Source organism: Neomonachus schauinslandi, chromosome 3 (assembly GCF_002201575.2).
Source record: "Neomonachus schauinslandi chromosome 3, ASM220157v2, whole genome shotgun sequence".
Classification (NCBI taxonomy): domain Eukaryota; kingdom Metazoa; phylum Chordata; class Mammalia; order Carnivora; family Phocidae; genus Neomonachus; species Neomonachus schauinslandi.
In genome coordinates, this window is record NC_058405.1 from 130,882,750 (window position 1) to 130,905,143 (window position 22,394).

The 22,394-nt window shown below is 39.8% G+C and overlaps 1 protein-coding gene across 2 annotated transcripts in view; it reads right to left on the bottom strand.

Moving 5' to 3' along the window:
* The window catches only part of ABCB11 (ATP binding cassette subfamily B member 11), an 86,842-nt gene that overhangs the window by 19,134 nt on the left and 45,314 nt on the right, over positions 1 to 22,394 (bottom strand). The window contains exons 13-19 of one of the 2 annotated variants that reach the window (XM_021702735.2): positions 20,398 to 20,523; positions 18,782 to 18,985; positions 16,661 to 16,831; positions 15,951 to 16,152; positions 14,823 to 14,898; positions 11,070 to 11,172; positions 4,389 to 4,553 (exon numbers count right to left, since the gene is read on the bottom strand). In XM_021702735.2, coding sequence (XP_021558410.2) covers positions 4,389 to 4,553; positions 11,070 to 11,172; positions 14,823 to 14,898; positions 15,951 to 16,152; positions 16,661 to 16,831; positions 18,782 to 18,985; positions 20,398 to 20,523 — 1,047 coding nt within the window. The remainder of the gene's footprint in view (positions 1 to 4,388; positions 4,554 to 11,069; positions 11,173 to 14,822; positions 14,899 to 15,950; positions 16,153 to 16,660; positions 16,832 to 18,781; positions 18,986 to 20,397; positions 20,524 to 22,394) is intronic. The other variant, XM_044913323.1, reaches the window with a different exon arrangement.

Sequence of the window (22,394 nt, forward strand, 5' to 3'; positions counted from 1 at the left end):
AGGAAGGAAGGAAGGAAGGAAGGAAGGAAGGAAGGAAGGAAGGAAGGAAGATAGGAAGGAAGATGAGAATGTTATCTGGAACAAAGCACAGAGTATTATCATGATTTCTGTCCTTCTCAAATAATAGAAGCAATAAAGATGATTTTCCCACTCAGGTGCCCTACATGTTATTAGTTTCATATATATATAAGAAGAATAGCATCATTAAAAAAGCAACCAGCTATCAAGTCATTAACTGGAATTGGCTTAGGAGAAAAAACACTTTCCATCCATCTGAGGCTGAGGTTGTTGTTTCTAAATCAGGAGAAGTTGAAAACATCCCCCACCCCCCCCAAACAACTATGGAAGTTGTGAATGGGCTTTTTTGAGTCCATAAGAAGGAGTAAACTATACTTCCTAAGTGTATTCTGAACTTGGAGACGTATGCTCAAGCAACTGACTGGGGACTCAGCTGTTGCAGTAAGACAAGAGGAGAAGAGCTGCATATTCTAATGACATTGCCCTATAATGAAATGGATTCCAGGTACAACAAAATTCCTAACTTGGGCTAAGTAAGGGAACTCTGAGTTCAGAAAAAGTATGCATTAGACAGCCTTATTTATTGCTCTAAATTAATTTAAGTAACTAGAACAATACTAACAAGCAGCTGCTCAAAAGAAACCATTTATTCGATAAATACATATTGAGTGCCTGCCACATACCAAATAAATCTCTTGAAAACAATGTATACTACTCCATTAACAAATCCTTTTTTGTAAAGCAAAGTAACATATTCAAATCACCACAAATTCCAAAGTGGAGGGAGGGGTTCTAGATTAATAAGATTTACTGTTTCAAGGACAGTTTCTAGGGTCTTCATGGTTCTTAATACAGATGGAAGTGGGTTCAGAAGTTTCCATGGTCATTCTTCCCAGCATAGAATAATTCATATGTTTACTTAACAGAGTTTACAAATTTAGGGATTTAAAGGCCTGTTTCATTTTGTTTTAAAAAATCACTATACAAATCCCCCAAACTGTGATGCCACGATTCCCATGGCTCCCTCATGTCACCTATTATAATCATGGACTATAGGACCATAGAAGTGCAGATGAGTCAGCTTAACTCTTATTTTATAGATGGAAAACTAGAGCCCAAAATATCAATGAACTTCTAAGTTCATTTAGCTAGTGGTTATTATTAGATAAGGAAATGTCTATTTTTCTGATTCCAGTGGTTTTCTTCTTGGCAGGCTCTTTTGGCTCTTGGCATTACTCATCTTCTCAGTGTTAAACAAGTATTTGGCTAATATTAAATCCCCATGACTGTCCAGTTTAAGATTGGGCATCTGTCTCTCCATAACCTTTTTCACAAAATTCTACTCCATGAGTCCTTGGTATAACCTTGTTGAAATGCAGCCCCCAAAGCTACCCATCCACAGGTTCCTCTATGATACATCTGTGCCATTTTTGTAATGGTAAGTTTGTTTAAGAAGAAAAGAAACATTCACTAAACTCTTGCTATTTACCAGATGCCAAACATGTTACTTAGCCTATTTTAACTTAAATGAAGATTTCCTTAAGTTAGGCTTCTTAAAACAACCCAGTGAGGTAGATTTTCTTGCCCCTTACTACAGATGAGGAAACTAAGATTCATCAAGGAAAAGCCACTTGTTCAAATGCACACAGAGAATACAGAGCAGAGATCCAGGGCTGGCTGTCTCCAAAGTTCATGTTTTCTCCCAGCATGCTACATACACATTGCTCTGCTTGGAACACTTGTACACTTCCCAAGTCAACTAGACCGATGGAAAGCGAATCAGATAAATTATGTCTTATGTGTGAATTGATGCTTCACTAGATTAACAACCAGGCTCCTAACAGTGTGCAATCATTTGCTGGGTCTACATTCCAAACTGTGGTCTCAGTACAACAAATGTGAGTATTTGTGCCCTTTAGGTATGTCAGGATGAAAATAGCGTAATTACAAACAGACTATTATCTGACTCATGATTATACCCTGTGAGATGAAGTATCATGAATCTACTGATGAATATGTGGTAATTATGCTAAGAGACAAACAGAAATGATCTTCTTTATCAGAGAGGAAAAATAGTACTTCATTTAGCATCATTTGCTTAGCAAATATAACCCTGTGAGAACATTAACCGTGAGCAGACTTTGGATTTCACCAGCTAGATCCTGTTACTCTGGTACTGCAGCCCTTAAGCTAATTGCTTACACTAAGTTTTTCCTAGGATTTCTGGTTGTGACCCGAAGAATCACAGAAATTATTCTCACTACCAACAACTGGTGGGTGCTCTAGGAGAGCAGGGGTTATAACTGAATCATCAAATTTTTTTCTGACTTGGCCATTTCATAGACTAATAGAGCTGGAAATTATCTTAGAAACCATTTTTGTCAATCTTTCATTTTATAGCTGAGGAACCCAAGGCCCAGAGAAATGGCATGGTGGGATCCCAGGGCATATAGTGCTTGATAAGTATCTAGAAGAGCTAGTTTCAGAAAAAAAGATCTCCTGTTTGGGAGTCCAGCACTCTTTCCACAGAAGCTCATGTACAGGGTTTGGATATGGCTGAGTGAGTATATTCTTTGCTCAGTTTTTCTAAGAAAGTGATGATCAACAAAGAAGATGGTATCCCAGACTTATGTTAAAAGCAAACATCTAGAGCACAGTTGGGTCTTTACAGAATTCAACCCTATCCACCACACCTTCTACATCTCATCACTGTTCCGTGAGATGCATTTCCAGAGCCTTTCCCTACTAGAATGTCAGCGTAATGAGAGCAGGGAGGGGCTTTGGTTTTCTTGTTCCTCCCTCTATCCTCATTCCCAGCAACAATGTCTGACAAACAATAAGTGATTCATAAATATTTGCCGAATTATGAGTAGATTTTGTCTGTCTTCCTCATAGACTAGAAACTCTATCAGAGAAGGCAGCATGACTGAATGCAATCTCAAGTCCCTTGAACACAGTGTCTATGGGAGATAATCAACAAATACCTGTTGAGTGAATAAAAGAACATTTCCATTATACTTAGGACATTGTACTTACCAGAAAGTAAGGAATATAAATTAATTATTTAAAAGATTGTCATCATAAACGGCTTCACACAACCAGAAATTCAATTTACCAGAGTTGAAGGGCCAGGTTCCCCATCTCCTACCTCTGTGAAATTACCATGATTTCCTCACTTACCACAAGGGGGCAGTATGGAAGGTGAAGCGGTGACTGAGGCCCTCCCGACCCAATTGACTTGATTTTGTTTTGTGGACTGTCCAGGCCTTTCTGTATGATTCATGCCCATGGGGACATTTTTCTGGTCAGGACCTCTTGAGAGAGGCCACAAAAGAAAGAGAAGTAGAGGGGAAACTAACACTCAGGACTCTTGGTAAGCTCTGACAGTGTGGTGTGCTGGCAAATCCTTTAGCCTAGGCTTCGGAAAAGCTGGATTCTAGCCCTGGCCCTGCCACCTAATGCCTGTTCCTCCATGAACAAATTAATAAAGTTATCTAGATTCTCGGTTTGCCCTTGTTGATCTCATGGGATCTGTGTATGTGGGTAAATTTCAACTAAAAAACTTGGCAGCATTTCGATAACTAATTTTACAATGAGAGTTTTATTAGAACCTCGCTCTCCAGTCACCCTGGATTTGAATCTCAGATCCATTATTTGCTATCTTAAGTTCTGTATACCTTGGTTCGCTTTTTATTGTAAAAACGGGGACAATAAGAATACCTACCTCGGGTGGTTACTAGGAAAATTTAGTGAACTATTATATATAAAGTGCTTAAAGAGTGTCAATTAATGCTTGTAGTTATTATTATTTTTATTGTAGCAATGAAGTCAGATGGAGACTATCAAAACTCCTAGGGAGTGAAAAATTGAAATAAGCTTATTCTTTATCCATGCCTTGTTTTACTTCTCTCTTCCTTTTCCTGTTTCCTCCCCCACCTTGCCATTTCAATGATGCAATCAGCAGAGCAGACAATTCTGCAACATGCACTCACACCTGCTTTTATAGGCCAACTTTGCACCTCAGCTGTTTCAGCAAGATCAAACGGCCCTAAAATCCTTCTGTATTATTCAATGAACCTGCTTTGCATTCCAATTTTGTTCGCATATAGGGAAATTGCCCTCTCCTGACACTACATTTGCAGCCATCTTGCAGTTTTTTACAGACACGATGACTAGGAGCGTCCTGCCAGCCCAAATGAGAGCGCTCAGCTCCCTCTTCTTACCTGCTGTGTCATGGAGATGCTTTAGAGATGAGGAAAAGACAGCTAAATCCATCAAAATACAGAGCCAACCTATCAAAAAATGACAATATCCACTGATCGAAAAACAAAAAATATCAGAAGAATCAAGCTAATCCAGCGTTTGCTTACCCCAAGAATCTGGCTGAATAAAAAGGCATACAGCGGTGTGACCGACCCATTGACAGCAGCACCCACCGCCCCTACCAGCATGTAGGGCCACTCGGGAGCATTGAATTTCAAAATCCTCCTAACCGGGGCAGGTTCAATTTCTTCTTCCGCAGGACTGTCCTTGTCCTTGAGGGGACAAAGGGTTACATTAGTCATCCCGAGGTACACGCAGACGTTTTTGCTTATGTTCTTTTCTTATACAGCAGACCCTCTGGCATTCACAGATTTAAAAGTCATGGTTTGATGGGTTATGAGTGACCTCAAAGTTCTATGAGATGCGGGGATTTGTTGTTTTGTATGAAACGGTTTTGAATTGCTTGAGACCATGCCGTGACTTGGAAGGGACGCGCTAGATTGGACATTCATCTGAAGGCGAGCTTGTGGTTTTCATTTCACAGTTAGATATGCGTTGACTCTAGGGGAGTAATAAATATGTTGGACCTTTGAAAAAAAGTCCCTCTAATTTAAAGAAGTTTTTTGTGCTATGGTGGTGTTTACGTATTTGAGGACTCGTAACAATTTCAAGGTACATCATTCATAAATGGCAAAGTTCTCCAATCTAGTAACTGACTAATGCGCTAAGTCAGGGCAGGGTATCTGAAACAAGGCAAAGTAATTATCAAAATGTATTAAACGGTGTCCACAGTTATCATTTACATGCTTTCTATAAGATTTTCCTTAATTAGTGCCCAGAAATAAATGGTAATCCATTCGGGATTTCTAAATTCTATGTATCCTTTGCAAGGCGTGAAAACTATTTTAATATTTCCCTATTCTGATCTCTGTAGTTGTCATTGAAGTGTCACAGCTAACAAATTTTTATCCTCTTGAAAGCAGATATTATACTCAGAATTCCATCATTTTTCCTATCATTTTTCCTCGCTATAGATATTACTCAGTGCTTGATCTGTGGGACTAATTGTTCAATCATTTGTTAAACGTATTATTGACTTTATTCAAGAAAGGATTTTAGGTGGCTTGTATAGATTTGCATTATTTTTTACTGTTTCTATTAAAATATATAAAAAATATAACAAATTGACTACAAAACTATTAGTTAGTGCTCTCTTTCATTAATACATGGTAATTTACCCTTTAGGTAGTTGGATGTCAGGAACAGAAACCTCAAGGAAATTCAGATACTCTCCTTTCACTTCCAAAGTCAAAGACCACGTTACCAATTTAGTTTACGTAAAACCTTGTGTCTTGTTATGGAATTATCATTGCAAGCCAACTCGGGTGGAGGAAGGCAGCTTGGCTGGTGATGGATTTCTTATTGCCTCCATTTCAAATTCTCTCTTGGTCTGCCCTCAACATTTGCACTTGTCACTCTACATTCATGTGGCAAATCTTTCTGTCCAATAATTTTATCTCTGACAACCTACTAACTCTAGGAAATCAATTCCAGGGAGGAAGAGGGGTGACTAGGAAAGCATGAATAGGACAAGCATAGAAAGAACAGCGTTCTTAGATGAGCCCAGTAGAGCCACCCATGGAATATATCACCAAGCAACTTAGCTCTCCGGGGCTCGGTGACCTCATCCTCAAAATGAGAGCGTTGGACTAAGTTGCTTTGGGAAGACAACTCTCTATGGGTGTCTTGTGTTTCTGCCCATCTTAGGCAGAGGCATTGACCACCTCTATTCAGACTATTTTTTTAAGGATGTTTGCATATCAAATAGCCTCAGAGGACAGAGATGGTATCTCCATCCCAAGAAAAGAGCAGATGTGTTTACTGTCTATTATAAAAGAATCAAGCTCCTCCAGCTCAGGATTCCTCTGCTGTTAACACATCCCCTTCATTTGCTGGTATCATCTGGCCCTCTTTAAATCTGGGGGTTGGCCTGGGGAACCAGTGCAAATGATAGACTCTGGTTACTACTCTTGCCGTGAGTAATAAAGTTTTTTGTCTCTGGCTCAGAGCCTTTGTATATTCTGCCAGCATCCATGAAATTGTGTCAGGCTAACTTGGAAGCTTGCAATAGAGCAAAATTTAGACCCTTTACACTTCTAGACAGTGGTTGGTGTCCAGATCAGGATGCTTGCCGGACTTATGGTGGATCAATGATTAAAAATACAGATTCCTGGGTCCCCATCACCAGAAATTCAAATTTAATAAGTCTGAGTGTGAATCTGTGTTTAAAAAAAAAATACTCCTCAGATAATTCTAATAATAAAGCCCAGTCTCTGAGTTTCCCAGCAGTATGTAACCTCCAAGACTCCTTCAGGAGCAGAATGCCTAGGATTCCATGATTATAGGTTTGGAAAGTGTCAGCTGTGCTGTACCATCCGGGCACATTAAACTCCGAAATTTCCCAGAACCACTGCCCTACGAAACAGCCCACTCACAGCCTGACATGACAGAAATTTCCCTGACCTGATTCTTGAAGGTATCCCTAGCCTTAAGCAACAATACCTGAGACATGTAAAAATAATATGAAGTGATTTTTTCCAGTAGATATCATTCCAAGATAAACTAACAAGAGGCAAAATTTAATTGATTTGAATAATTGTCTTTTGTCCCCTTTCACTAGAGTTAGACTTCAAGGGAAACTGTCCCCTGATCTACCCCCAAAAAGATGCACCATCAAGCCTGAATGATGCAAAAACTAGAAAATCTGTCCCCGAGTAATTGACTTCTGATTGACTTATATTCTATAGCTAAAAAAAAAAAAAAAAAGTAGGAGAGTTTTAAAAAAAGAATAGTAGAAGAATAGAAGAACACAAAATATAAAGCCGTGATGTATAGATTTTTTTCCTTTGATCTTTGCAAAGCTAAAGACAAATTTAGTCATCTAAAAAAAGCTAAAGATGATTTTATTCATGTTCCCTGTATTTGTGGCAAACCAGTAACTCACAGAGATGGGTGAAATTATAAAAGTTGATATGTTCCCTTTATTGTAGCAAGGTCAAGTTGCACCATGCATATGTGTTTATCACATGTAAAGAAGTATCCTGCTAGCAACTCCAGGGCAGGGAGAGGGACCGTGGCTCTTATTCATCTTTGCATCCATAACACAATCCCTGGCCCACAACAGATGTACGATCAACATTTATTGGATGAAAGAATGAATGAAACTCTTATGCCCATGGTGCATACATGCAACGAAACATTTATTTTAAAAAAATACGGAGCTGCCCTACTATGCAGATGGTTCAGTAGTAGACACTGGGCTTTTCCCAGTTTCCTTCCTTCCACCTCCTCCTATAGGTCAAGTGAAAATATAACTTCTTACTTAAATCTTATGTTCTGCGTTCCATACTTTGTTACACTGGTTTCTGTGTGCCAATCCATAGGGATCTCCTGCCTCAATAATGACTTTAAGATTTGATGATAAGAAATGGTAACTATGACAAAGGAGCAGACGTTCTCCAAATGGACATATACTGAGAGTCATTTTTAAGAGTCCTGTCTCTGTCCTCTTAAGCAATCCTTAGACCTTATCTTCTAAACTGGCCATGATGAAGTGATGGGTTTCAAACCTTTGAATTTGACTTGAACTCCCAGAGATTCTACTTTGTTCGTTTCCCTGAGAGACATGTCTCAATATCAGAGACTGGCACCTCTGACCTGTAGGTTTCCCCTAATCCTCCACTTAATTTTATCAGCATTATAGCTAAGATTTCACTCACTTCTGGGAGCCCAAAGCACAACTTGGAGAGTGGGAAGAAACAGGCTGCAGTCTTAGCTCTGTTACCAGCTAACTAGGAGACCTGGTCTCACGTAACCCCACTTAGCATCTGGAAATACAAGCCTCTCATGCAAACATCTCTTCTAAATGCCCAGAGTCAAGACTCTTAAGAGACCACAAGGTGGAGATAATTCCTTTGTGTAAGTAAACCTTTTGCATGGCAACATAAGATAGAACACTTCCCAATTAACAGATTAAGGTTAGAACTCCTCCATAAAATGAGAAAAAGAAAGGAATTTTGCCAGTGTTGGGCTTGTGGAATTCAGTTAACTTTTAAAATGCTTTAGAATCTACTTGGGATTAGAATATCCTACATATTTAAAGTACTTTAAAATATTACTTGGGATTAGAAATTCCATAAATTAAATGGTATCAACCCTAATTCCATTGTTTCTTTTTAAAAAATTAGTTGGGGCACCTGGGTGGCTCAGTCGGTTAAGCGTCCAACTCTTGATTTCAGCTCAGGTCATGATCTCAGGGTCCTGGGATCAAGCCCCGCATGGGTCTCTGCACTCAGCGTGCAGTCTGCTTGAGGATTCTCTCTCCCTCTCCTGCAGCCCCTCTCCCCTCAAATAAATAAATAAAATCATTTTTAAAAATTTTTAAATAAAAAATTTGTTAATTTAAATCTAAAAAACTCTAATGTCGTTACCATACAAATGGGCAGCAATAATATAAGTTTAAGACCTTATTTTCTTGGAGCTTTAGCAAGATCCCTTTTTTCCCCCTTCCTCTTTCTCTCTTAACTGGAGAGAGAATATGAAGTGACATCTTTTAAACATGACATTGGTTTACATTCAATTTTGTTTAATTATTCCATTCTAATTTACAAGACTGGTAAGTAGACTATTACATGGAGCATTTTTATTTCTCTAAAACTGGTGTGTATATTTGATTTAGGTTTCATCTTATTTAAATGGTTCCCTTCTGAGTTTCCTCCACATCATGGGAACCCTGTGGGAATCTGATCTCTGCTGCTGTGCTGGGCCACCGGCCAGTTTCAACAGCAACAACAGAATCAGATTTTCTTCTCCTTCCTTCCTTCCTACCTTCTTTCCTTCCTTCCTTCCTTCCTCCCTCCCTCCTCCCTCCGCCTCTCCCTTCCTCCCTTCTTTCCCTCCCCTCCTCCCTCCCTCCTTCCTTCCTTCTTGCCTTCCCTCCTTCCTTCCTTTCTCTTGCTTTTCTTGTCAAATAGTTACAGAAACCAGAAAAAAAAATAATGCAAAAGTCAAATATGGTTGGTACTCTTACATTTGAAATCTCAATGTAGTGTTTGGTTCTTTGTCAGTGAAGCTTTACTAGTCTCCTTATATAAGGCATCTTGTCCCTATTAGTGGCAGCACCATGGACAGGAATGAAATACCTATCTCTAGATCTAGAAGAAGATTTGACTCCTTAATGGCAAGATGCAGTAAGCAATCATGCTTGCGAAATATGTTTCTTCTCTCTGCTGCTCCTGAGAAAAAGTGTTTCTCTATGAAATTTATTTAAACCAACTCTATTGAGACATCTATTTATTCATTCTTAATATGCTAGAACAAAGAGAGCCTTAATAATCCTTCTGTCACAGTCATAAGATCTTAAGGAAGACTGTACTTTATTCCACATTTGTCAGTGTGAACAAAGGTTTATAATTACTTCCAAAACAGATTCTCATTTAACATTTTTTAAAGACAGTTTGAAATGACATCATGCATAATAGATGTGCTTGTAATTGAAATATTCTCTGACTTACTTGCTTTGATAAATCTTGTGTCCCAAACCACAAGATTTATCAAAGCTTATTTAATTGTAGAAATTCAATTTTTCATCCTAGTTTTAAAATCCCCTGATATGCTAATAGGTACAGGGCACTGGCCTAAGGGCCTAAGGTGATACAAACATAAATAATATATAGTCACTAACTTTAAGAAGCTTGTAATTTAGTAAGGGAAGAAGACAACATGACCCCAAATGAGGCTCAATAAGAAAACTGTCATGAAAAGGTTCAAGTAAAGAGTAGTGGAGGATTGAAAGTGAGACTCTCAGGATGAAGAATAAAGTGCAGGCATTAGGAAAGGCTTTGAGGAGGGAGATGACGGGTACCTGCTGTGAAAGTAAGATGCCCACGACAGCTTTGAGGACCTGCATCCTTAGGAAGAAATATTGTTGTATCTGTTGATTCTTCTCCTATTTCTTTCATTTTTGTGTTGTTTTGGATTATATTAACATTAATAGTGTTAGTTTTAGATGTATCCTTAAAAAATTATGGTAAAACTATGTGAGGTAAACAACTGTCCATAAAACCTGTTCATTCAAAAATCATGATAACTGGGGTGCCTGGGTGGCTCAGATGGTTAAGCATCTGCCTTCAGCTCAGGTCATGATCCCAGGGTCCTGGGATCAAGTCCCGCATCGGGCTCCCTGCTCAGCGGGGAGCCTGCTTCTCCCTCTGCCTCTCTCTCTGTCTCTGTCTCTTATGAATAAATAAATAAAATCTTAAAAAAAAGTCATCATAACTTCTGTAACGGCTAACGTTCTCAAACACCTTTGCTGAATAAACACTTTTGCCAAAGTAGTTATAATTTAAGGAGGAGATTTAAAAATTTGAGAAAAATTATTTTCAAGTATTCTTAAAAACTTTTAAAATTATACATACATGATCAAATAATCTAAGCACATGTAATTTGCCCATGTCTATTTCAATGGTTCATCTAAAAACTATTGAATAAATGTTATAGTCCAGTTTTAGTTACCAGATGTTCTTAAAGTAATTACTTACTCTGCATTTCTTTTAATATATTGTATAGAATTTAGAGTTTTCATCAGGTCCTCATGGGTTCTCCCATTTAATCTGACTTAGTGAACATTACTGGATATATGCCTTGAAAACTCATATTTTCAGGTTTAAAGGTCATGCAATAGTCCCCGAAAGACTGCCTCCAATCCCCAAGAGCAACTGGTGCCTGACCTTTCTGTCTTCTTCATAAGTAGACTTATGATCTACAACAGCTAATGGAGGTTCATGTACCAAGTAAGAAAGCTGAGACTTGGAGCGTTCTCGGATTGAAGCTCTGCAAATAAACAGAAACATGAAAGAGTCTGTAGATTATGGGCAGGTTGGAACAGGATTTAACTGTTGTTCAAGCTTACATCACATGTATCAAATAAACAGAAATGTTTGATAGGTCACATCACAACCAGGTAAGGGAGCTTCCTGGTTAGGTTTCACAGAACTATTCCTATGGCGTAGCTATTTAAATTGGATCCTCTGAGTCCCAGGCTAGGCTCTGACTCAGACTGTGCTCAAGGAGGGAGGGAGAGAAGGAGAGGAAAGCTGTCCTACCAGTCTACCAACAAAAGGTCCAAGGTTCAAATCCATTCCAAATCCACACGGTCTGCTAATTGTTACCATGGCAACGGCCCAGCGCCTTTACCTTCCTTTTGGTTGTAGGTTGTAGTTTTGATAGCTCTTTCTCTCTATAGTTACACCTGATGTTTACTTTAGTGTAAGGCCACCTGGATACAAATGAGCTAGTAGGAGGAAAATAGGGCCCCTACTGAGATTTTCTTTCTTCTTTTTTTTAGAAGATTTTGTTTATTTATTTGACAGAGAGAGAGAGAGAAAGAGAGAGAGAGCACAAGCAGGGGGAGCAGCAGAGGAAGAGGGAGAAGCAGGTTCTCTACTGAGTAGGGAGCCCGATGCAGGGCTCGATCCCAGAACCCCGGGATCATGACCTGAGCCAAAGGCAGATGCTTAACTGACTGAGCCACCCAGTCGCCCCCCCGAGTGAGATTTTCTTTAGGCTATGTACTGCCCCTGGAAATACATTTAATTAACAAATATCTTATTGAAATAAAATTTATTTGATTTGTTTATTCATTTAACAGAAGCGTATTGGGCATCTATGACATGCAGGCCAATGCCAGGTGTGGGGATTACAGAGACTGGTCAAACACAGACTTCACCCTCAAGGAGTTTAAAATCTTACAAAAGAGCAAAACGTGTACTCAATCCTAACCCTGTAAGGAAGAAATATGCTAAGTGCTATAAAGCAAGTTTGAATAGAAAGTATGAAAATTTAAAGGAAAAAGAAATGTATGGCAGGTGTTCCCATGAAAGGCGTCATGGAAGAGGTGGCTACGGTAGGACTTGGATATTTGTAGGAAGAGCATTTCTGATGGAGAGGATAATATAAACCGAAGCATGGAGACAGGAGAGAACAGGGTTCCTTAGTACATATACTTAGTGCAGCACAGATATAAGAAATTGGTTCAGGTGGTTTCGTCTTCTTCCTGAGGTTTCGGAGAAGGAGACTCCTACTCTCCTCTACGTTAAACTTGAAAGTAGGCACCGCTAGGAGTTGCTGGCAATTATGTCAAGACCCTCAAGGAAGAAAGCCTCCTGAAAAATGAAGCAAAAAAGAAGGGGGGGCGGGAAGCAGAGCTGAGAAAGGAAGAGAAACTGCATGCATCTTGGACACCTGATTAAAGCCCAGCTTTGCCTGGAGTTAAGGCATCCTTGGACTACTTAGTCAGGTAAACTGATCCTCTCCCTGGTTGAGTTAGGTTTCCAGTCATTTGCAAAAGCGATAGAGGCAATGCTGAAGACGAGAGGAGGGCATTACATTATCAAAGCACCTAATGTGCAGTAAAAAGGTGTAAAGTGAGAGACGTAGAGCCAAGGATCTAGACGGAACCATCCACAAGTCCCTCTCCCTCGTTTGTATCCAGGTGAAGACAAACGTCACATGCTGCTTGTCGGTTACGCGTGCTCAGCTGGCCTTCTTGCGGAGGCACTACCACATCCCTTCATTCCTCTGCTTTGTTCCCACGTCCTGTTAGTAACACTGCCACCCTCTTAGTCACCCAGGTCCAACAGGTGCATGTAGCTCCAGTCCTTCCTCTTCCTTGCTCTTGCACATTCACACTCTGGCCAAATCTCATGGTGATCAGGCCTGAAACCACTCCTCGCCCCGCCTCCCTGCTATCAAACTGCCGGCTGGGGCACCCCAACTCCCTCCCGCCTGGCTCGAGACTCTCCAGCCATAGAGTCGCTTCTTTGGGTTAGTTAACTAAGGTCAAGAAGTCTTCTTCAGAATGCACGAGGAAGAGGCATGTGTCAGCTGGACAGAGCAGAGTACATGGTAGGGCTGAGCCGTAAGGTCATGGGCCTAGAGAGACTCCTAGAGCACTGGAAGCCATGGCAGAGTATGAGGAAAAGGAAATATGGCTGACTTCCTCCCAGTTTTGAGCATGGCAAAACACATATCCTTGTCCCTTCTGATTTCTGCTACCTGAATCTTTCACAGACCATTCTACCTGTCTAGCATAGGCTGTCCCACTGTAACCCTGGGCCCACCTGGCAGCTCCCTCTGGTCCACCGTAAGCACCAGAGTTAGAATTCTATCACACACCTTTTTAGAAACCGACAACATGGGGCGCCTGGGTGGCTCAGTCGGTTAGGCGTCTGCCTTCGGCTCAGGTCATGATCCCAGGGTCCTGGGATCGAGCCCCGCATTGCGCTCCCTGCTCCCTGCTCAGCGGAGAGCCTGCTTCTTCCTCTCCCTCTGCTGTTCCCCCTGCTTGTGCTCTCTCTCTGTGTGTCAAATAAATAAGTAAAATCTTCAAAAGAAAAGAAAGAAAGAAAGAAACTGACAACATAGGCCAGTCCCTTTCTCAGAAGTTGTGTACCACTTCTCTCTGCAAATAAAAACAGCTAATTTGGGGACTAAATAACTCTCCCACTTTCTCTCTCTCTCTCAACATTATTATTCAGGAAATTAGTTCCTGTTATCCATTAAATTGTTCTTGAACCTAAAATATATTACTAAAGAGAGACTGAGCTGTCAGAAACACCAAAGCCAAGGAAATAAGATATAAATTAACACTTAATTTAGTCATCTTTTAGCAAAAAAATCTGTCAGCATACACAATGAGATATTTTTAACAGACCGTCTTACTTAAACTTATAAATCTTTCTCTGCAGGAGGTTAATAGCTACTTTCTGGGTATAGATTGTATTTCTGGATTTCTCATCCTAGTCACCAAAATGTAGAATTTGTGAGAATTAATAGCCAAATAGGAAATGTTTATATTAAAAATGATTATTTGGTCCTAATAATAAACTGTAACTAAACTACTTAGAACAAGTAGAATTTTGTTCATCTGAAAAGTTAAGAAAATACTTATTTTCTTGTTGACATGGTGATGAAGTATATCACTTCCTTTTTGCAACCTTTGGCCCAGTAATCAAAAGAGGTACCTAGCTGTGTTTAAGAAGGTAGTCAGTAGCTTCAGGTTGTGATTCTAATGACCCTTATAATTTTTTTCCTCCAATCAGAGAAGCATGGTTAAACATAATGCCTAATATCTCAGGTTTTACCTGAGATATTGCCTGAGGATCATAGGTGCAGAGGGCTCCTAAGAATATTTTATTTTATTTATTTTTTTTTTTTATTTTTATTTTATTTATTTTTTTTTTTTAAAGATTTTATTTATTTATTTGACAGAGAGAGACACAGCGAGAGCAGGAACACAAGCAGGGGAAGTGGGAGAGGGAGAAGCAGGCTTCCCGCGGAGCAGGGAGCCCGATGCAGGGCCCGATCCCAGGACCCTGGGATCATGACCTGAGCCGAAGGCAGACACTTAACCGACTGAGCCACCCAGGCGCCCCCTAAGAATATTTTAAAACCTTAAAATCTGCCCCATGGCTTCAGCTTACCTTAAACTAGCCTGGTAGCTCCCTCTGCAAAAGGTCTGTTTGCTGTCAAGTGAGGCCCGGTCAGTTTTATCTTCTCCTATTCAACACAACATGAACGATTCCTTAGTGTATACAATAAGGAGAACCATATCAAAAGAAAACTTCTTACTATGCTTGCCTAGCCTATCATTACTATGTCTGATGCTAAAACATTCTATTAACTTCATTGTGGCAAATAAAACTTAACACTTATCCAGCACATTCTAACAACAACAACAAAAAATTCAAGATACTCAGCAGGGGGTGCCTGGCTGGCTCAGTCCAAAGAGCATGCAACTCCTGGACATGGGGTTGTGAGTTCCAGCCCCACCTTGGGCATAGAGATTACGTAAATAAATAAATAAATAAATAAATAAACTTAAAAAAATACTCAGCAGGATTGAATTTTTTGAGCTGTGTGATACCCCCTGTGTTATCTCCAACAAATAGATATCTAATAGAATGAATCATAAAAACTGAAGGGAAACCCACTAGAGGTCATTTCTATGGTAGATTCACCAAATTAAAAAAATATATATCTTTTCAGAAGAAATCACATGTGTTAAATATAGACAGTAGTTTTACCCAATGGAGTTCATAAATCGAGATGTGGTATGGTAGAGAAAGTTTGAAGTGGTGGTTGGTTAATGTAAGTTGGGATAAGTTACCAAATCTGAAAATTCAAACTAAAAAAAAAAAAAGGATGCACTAGGGCCTGATGTATCTATTTGCTATTTGCTTTAGGGAAAATAAGCATTACAGTGTTTAGTCACTGATTAATTTACTCAATCAGCAAGAATAGAGGTCCTACTGGGTGCTGGACACTCCAGGAAGGCTTTCCTATTTGCAAAGTGGGGAGGGAAGAACAAGGGGGTTGGCATTAAAATCATCTTCCCCACAAAACCTGGGTTTTAGCTCTCTGATTTGATCAAGTAACTGAACCTCCTGAGATTTTGTTCTTTCTCTTATCATCTATATAATGCCTCCAAGGGCTTTTGGGGGAACAAATAAGACGGTGTTTATTAAAATGTATAGAAATCCACGAAACTATGAGAGCTAACAAACATAATGCTTTATAGAATGTACAAGTGTAATGGAAAAGACACTTGCCCTTTATGCCTTCTATGTTAGCAGCCTGATTGCCTTGACTCTGCAAAGTCACTAGAGTGAAGTAGACTCCTTTCCGTTCCAACAGTTCCTCATGGGTGCCTCTTTCCACGGCTGTACCATGTTCAAAACCAATAATGACATCTGCAGCTCTGACTGTGGACAGGCGATGAGCAACCGAAATGATCGTATGTCCCTGCTGAATCTGTAAGAATGTACAGTGCACTGTTAACCAAACAGTAAGACAGAGCTGACATTGACATTTGGATGGTCTCAGAATCCACAAGTAATCAGAGCCTGAGTCCTTGGGAAAATCCTCAAATAGGCGCTCTGCAGATATTAGAAAAGGCCAGCGCACTTTATCAAGGTCATGAACACCCCACACGTTGGTCCAGTTGCTGCTATTAATCAACAGCTAAAAGCAAAATGGAAATTCTTGAAATCACATATTATAAGTTAGATTTAATAAGATTGAAAATTTTGCATTTGTAGCTTTTGGAAGCAAGCCATACTGACTTCTATTCAACTGTGAGGAACAGTCTAGTCAGTATTTTCTAAACAGTCAGACTGGAGACACTGACCCATGTAGTCCTTCTCTTTCCCTCCCCCTCTCCATCCTTCCATTCTCCCTCTCCCTCCTCTCTCAGTGAGCTGCCTTTCCTACAGCACATTTCCACATGGTCTTGTAAAATGAACTCAGACTTTCAACAGACCTTACTGAGTGCCTCTTGTACCGTGGCTTCACTCTCATTGTCCAGTGCCGAGGTGGCCATGTCCAAAAGCAGGATCTTGGGGTTTCGGACAAGGGCTCTGGCAATGGCTACTCTTTGTTTCTGGCCACCACTCATCTGGCCTCCTCCTTCTCCAACGAGAGTGTCAAATTGCTAGGAAGAAGGTGACACTGATAATGAAGACGAACAATTTGATGGCTCCTGGCAGTGATCATTACAAGATCCTTTCTAGCTCCCTTCTCAAGCATGAATTTTCACAGGCCCAACTTTCACTGAAAGAAATACCCTTTCCTGAAACAGGTTACTGTCTGATCAATATTTGTGTGTAAGATAAAGAAACTGATTTATTCCTGGGGCGCTTGAGTGGCTCAGTCAGTTAAGCATCTGCCTTTGGCTCAGGTCAGGATCCCAGGGTCGAGCTCCCTGCTCAGCTGGGAGCCTGCTTCTCCCTCTCCCTCTGCCACTCCCCCTGCTTGTGTTCTCTCTCTCTCTCTGCCAAATAAACAAATAAAATCTTTGAAAGAAAAAAAAAGAAACTAATTTATTCTTTCATTCCCAGGTTCACTGGGCTGTATAAATGTTTCTCTCTAGCTCAACTTCAAATAAAATGTTTTCACGAAAGTAGGGGCACCTGGGTGGCTCAGTTGGTTAAGCATCCGACTCTTGATCTCAGCTCAGGTCTTGATCTCAGAGTCCTGAGTTCAAGCTCTGTGTTGGGCACCACACTGGGTGTGGAGCCTACTTAAAAAAAAAAAAAAAGTTTCCACCAAAGTAAAAGTTGATCAGGGTCCTGAAAACCCATTTTAAAGGGTTAAAGCACCTATCAAATTCTTCCCTCTTTTCTCTAGCTAAGCAACACAGAAAAGCACAATATTAAATCTGTCTCTATATTACAAATGAAAGATCAAGCTAGCTGTACAATCATTGCCATTGACAGCAAAAAGTTACTGAGTATCTTTCATGTTTAGCATTATATTGGAATCTCACAATGATGTCAGGCTCTTGTCTTGTTTATTATGAGCCAACATGAGTTGAGCATTTACCATGTATAAAGCATGAAGTTGAGTTCTTTACACATATCACCTCATTAGTCCTCCCAGATGCCCCATGAGGCAGGTACTGCTGTTCTCCTCAATCAGTGGGTAAGGAAATGCTGGGGTGTAAGGGGCTAAAGTAACTTGCCCAAGTTTATAGAGCTTTCAAATGGAGAAGCTGGGATTTTCATGGAGGCAGTCTGATTCCAAAGCTTTATACTCTTTACCACTGGACTATATCATACTCACAGCTGCAATCCTATTCACACAGGTAATCTAGAAGGCTGAATAGGAAATGATCTAGAGCGCAGACTCTGGAGCCAGACCACCTGAGTGTGAATCTTGACTCTCCTGCCTTGAGCAAGTTATCTGACCTCTTGGAACCTTAGTTCTCTCTTCACAGATGGAAATAATAATAGTAGCTGCCAACAGGATGGTCGTGAGAGTTAAATGAGATGTAAAGTGCTTAGAACAGTGTCTGGTAGGTAGTAAGCACTATACATATGTTAACTGGTCATAACAGCTCTTCTCTGACTTAGCAGACCATTTGACTTAGCAGCCACAAAATACGTATAAGTGTAATAATATGGAGTTGGTTTTTGTTGTCATTGTTGTTTAAAATGAAGATAAATGAAGAATTTTTGAATATGCGAGATACAGTACTGAGGCCACAGAATTAGCTGCCTAAGCCCAAGAAAATGAAAGAACAATGACATTGGTAGGCATCAATGAACATTGTGTAAGTCATTGCCACATAACAAATTTATCAATTGCTTAGGCAAATTCTCAACAGATGGAGTAAGAAGATTGTACCTCTGTCAAGGGGAGCTTTTAAAAGAAAGTTCCCCTGTTTGTAGATTTTTAATATATCAACAACAATATGCTTTCAGGCAAAGGGGAACACTCATGGTACATTTCCAGGAATGAAACCTAGCATGGCATTAAGAATTTAATGATTTGGGATTCAAATGGAAAGAAATGTATAGTATCATGTAACTTTTTCTTTTTCCTTTTATAACTTTCTGAGTTCTGCTCCCCCTCCCACCCCGGGATGAGAGGCTAGGGGTACCTGTGGCAGGTCCATGATGAAGCTGTAGGCATTGGCTGCCTTGGCAGCTTGAACTATATCTTCCATCGTTGCGTCCTCTCTGCCATAACGAATGTTCTCTGCAATGGTGGTAGAGAACAGAACGGGCTCTTGCTCCACCATCCCAATTTGAGCTCTAAGCCACTGAATGTTAAGAGAGCGAAGGTCATGGCCATCTAAAGTCACCTAGAGACCATAAGCACAACGTCACATCTCTTGGAACCCTTCAGGGTTCTGAATCAAAATGTTATGTTCTACTTGACCTATGGGGAGAAATAATAGAAACCCACAGGATTATAACAGAAATAATTCCTCCCATAATGAGGTTGTTTATATAGGAGTGATGATATATAGTTGAAATCAAGTCTAGCTGTAGAACAATTCGTTGTAAAAACACAAATGATGTAAAGGTCATTTAATGTAATATGATTGGCCCAGGAATGGAAAAAAAAATCTAATTCTTCAATAGAGTCAAGTCAGTTATTCACCATACTTTATATATTTTTATTATCATTTGACTTGTGACCTAAAATGGACTTCAAAGCTACAAAGAAAAGAAGAAATGGTCCCTATCTTGTAGGTATGCTTTAAAGTAACTCTTGCTTTCTGGCCAGATTCATCAAATAGAATTTGCTGTTCAAAAGTAATCGAAAATGTAAGTGGGATAAGCAAAAATCACTATTAGCAAAAAAAGTAAAAATCTTACATCAAGAGACCATGATTTCTATGTAGTCAGAGTATAGTTATGCTGGTATGTAGCAAAGAATACCTGTAGGATGAACTGTCCATAACAAAGAAACATTCCATTACGTTTGTCATGTCAGTATAACAGTGCTCCCATGACCGGGAACACCTTGCATTGAAGCCACTTGATATATGCTCAGATGATTCTATCTCAAAGCATCAAGGAGATGTTGACAAGAATGACTTTGAGAGCATAGAAAGAGCAGAGCCTTTGACATCTCAGGGCCCTGGGTTCAAATCGGGAGCAAATCTCAACCTCTCTGACTCTGCTTCCTTTTCATAAAATGAGCATATACATCTTGGGGCTCATTTTTGAAAATAAGTAATCATCTTCATAAAGTACTTGACATATGTGATAAACAAATGGCAATGATGGATATTTATTTTCTTAGTTTCAGTCTATGTTTATAGGCAAATAAACACACAAGGAAAAAAGAGACGAAGTAGTTGGTGAAATTATATGATTTGTCTTTAAAACCTAAATTCTCAAAGCAGTCATCAATCTGTTCGTTCTAGCCATGCAACCTTTCCTATACTTAGAGTTTGGAAAACTTGAAGAGACAATAATGATTTTGTTACAATACAAAGAAGGAAATGGAAATGCGAATTCACTGACAAGGCAGCAATACTATTTTGAATGTGTGTGCACATCACTGAGCGAACGGGCTGGTCGTTCAATGAACACGACCACCGTGCAGGGAATCAGTCCAGTCAATTCAGTCAAAAACTCAGTAAGTCAACTGTGTGTGCATCAGGACGGCCTCTGTGTACACTAGGCCTTTGTGCTTGACCAATATATCCCCATTTGCACTCTCCCATCCCCACGTATTGAGAGGCTTCTGGAAGACACCCACCATGCCTTCACTGGGGTCATAGAAACGCTGAATAAGCTGCAGGGCTGTGCTTTTCCCGGATCCACTGGATCCTACCACAGCTGTCATTTCCCCTGATTTAACAACCATGCTGAGGTTATTTAAAATCTGTAGAGAAAAGAAAAGAACAATGTTCAGATTGTCAGCAATTAGACTTGTAATTTAGGATGCTTTGTGAGGATACTCTGTACGTGTTTACTTATGCCCTCAAAGCAATAACTATCAATATCCGTCAATAACCAGAAAATCAGCAAACAGTGCCTATGATGAGGTTTTAGCATTTAGCACATTACTCATTAATAAATTGATAGTGGCACCCAAGAAAGAAAATGATGTGTGGTAACACTGTTGAAGTAAATAAACCACGCCAACTTGTAAAATTATGCTCCAGAATCCACATTTAAAACACTTCTGATAGAGACGCCTGGGTAGCTCAGTTGATTGTCTGCCTTCGGCTCAGGTCATGATCCCGAGGTCCTGGAACCCAGCCCCTTATCAGGGAGCCCGCTTCTCCCTCTGCCTGCTGCACCCCCTGCTTGTGTTCGCTCTCTCTCTCTCTGACAAATAAATAAATAAAATCTTTAAAAAAAATAAAACACTTCTGATATACTAGGATGCCTCAAGGAGACTGTTAAGGAAAGAAAGCCATTAAGTTAGAAATACAATACTAATTTACTGACCATGGATTAACAATAAATTAACTTACAAATTTTAAGCTGTCATACACTTGTATTGTGCGTGAACATATTATCTGAAAAACTTTCCTTAACAAATGTTTGTGATGTGTTTATTAAGTTTAAAGCACTGTTAAAGGTAGAGACTGAATGCTGGTAGGTCTAGAAAGGGAAGAAGAGTAATCTAATTCAGAAGCATCTGTTGGATATTTTCACCAGTTCAGTGGTGATTTTTATACTTATTATGTAAAGGTGGTTAGGGGTCCTCTGTGTGACAAAATCTCACATCTTGCATTTCACACTAGAGAGTTAGGCTTGCAAATATACTTTCACTTACTGTAATCTCCCCCAGGGTGGGCGAGCACAGTGTATGCTTTTTCTCATTATAGCCCAGGATGGTGCGGCACCCAGCAGGGCTGAGTACATATAGGTGTAAGTAAGAAGATTTTATTAAAACAAACCACTGGTGTTGGGAATAGAGGATAAAACAGAAATGAAATAAATGTATTTTAATTCAACTGGTATTCACGAAACAGCTATTATGAGCTGGTTCTGAACAGATTTTCTAAAGCAAGTTTTTAGCCATCCATTAAAAAATCTTTACTGAGTACTACCTTGTGGTTTATCTTTCACAAGGTACTTTGACATATGTTGCGACATTTAAGGTTTCCATACATATGTGATATGTAACAGTAATAGAAAATATACTTCAGCAATTTAATCAGAATATATAGGTACCTGTGTTTTATATATATATATATATATATTTATATATCTAATGTGTGTGTGTATGTATTTGTTTACCTATGTTTTAGGTATGTAGTATCAGAATTAAGTTGCAAGGGATTTAGTTTCCATAACAGAAATATTAAGGGTGGCTAGAGGTATTCTTTTTTTTTTTTTTAAGATTTTACTTATTTATTTGACAGAGAGAGACACAGTGAGAGAGGGAACACAAGCAGGGGGAGTGGGAGAGGGAGAAGCAGGCTTCCCGCTGAGCAGGGAGCCCGATGTGGGGCCCGATCCCAGGACCCTGGGATCATGACCTGAGCCAAAGGCAGACACTTAACAACTGAGCCACCCAGGCGCCCCGGCTAGAGGTATTCTGTTAAAAAATTAGGAATAAATCTCATTTCGAAGTCAACCTACTCAAGGAGAGCAGATCCTAATTTTCCTATAGATTAAATTGCCTTTAAAAATGCTTGCTCTGTAAGTACAGGAAAACTGAATGTTCTTCCTCCTGTGCCCCGGGCAATCACCTAGCCCAAGACACGTGAGCACAAGGCCACAAGATTACCTTTCCTC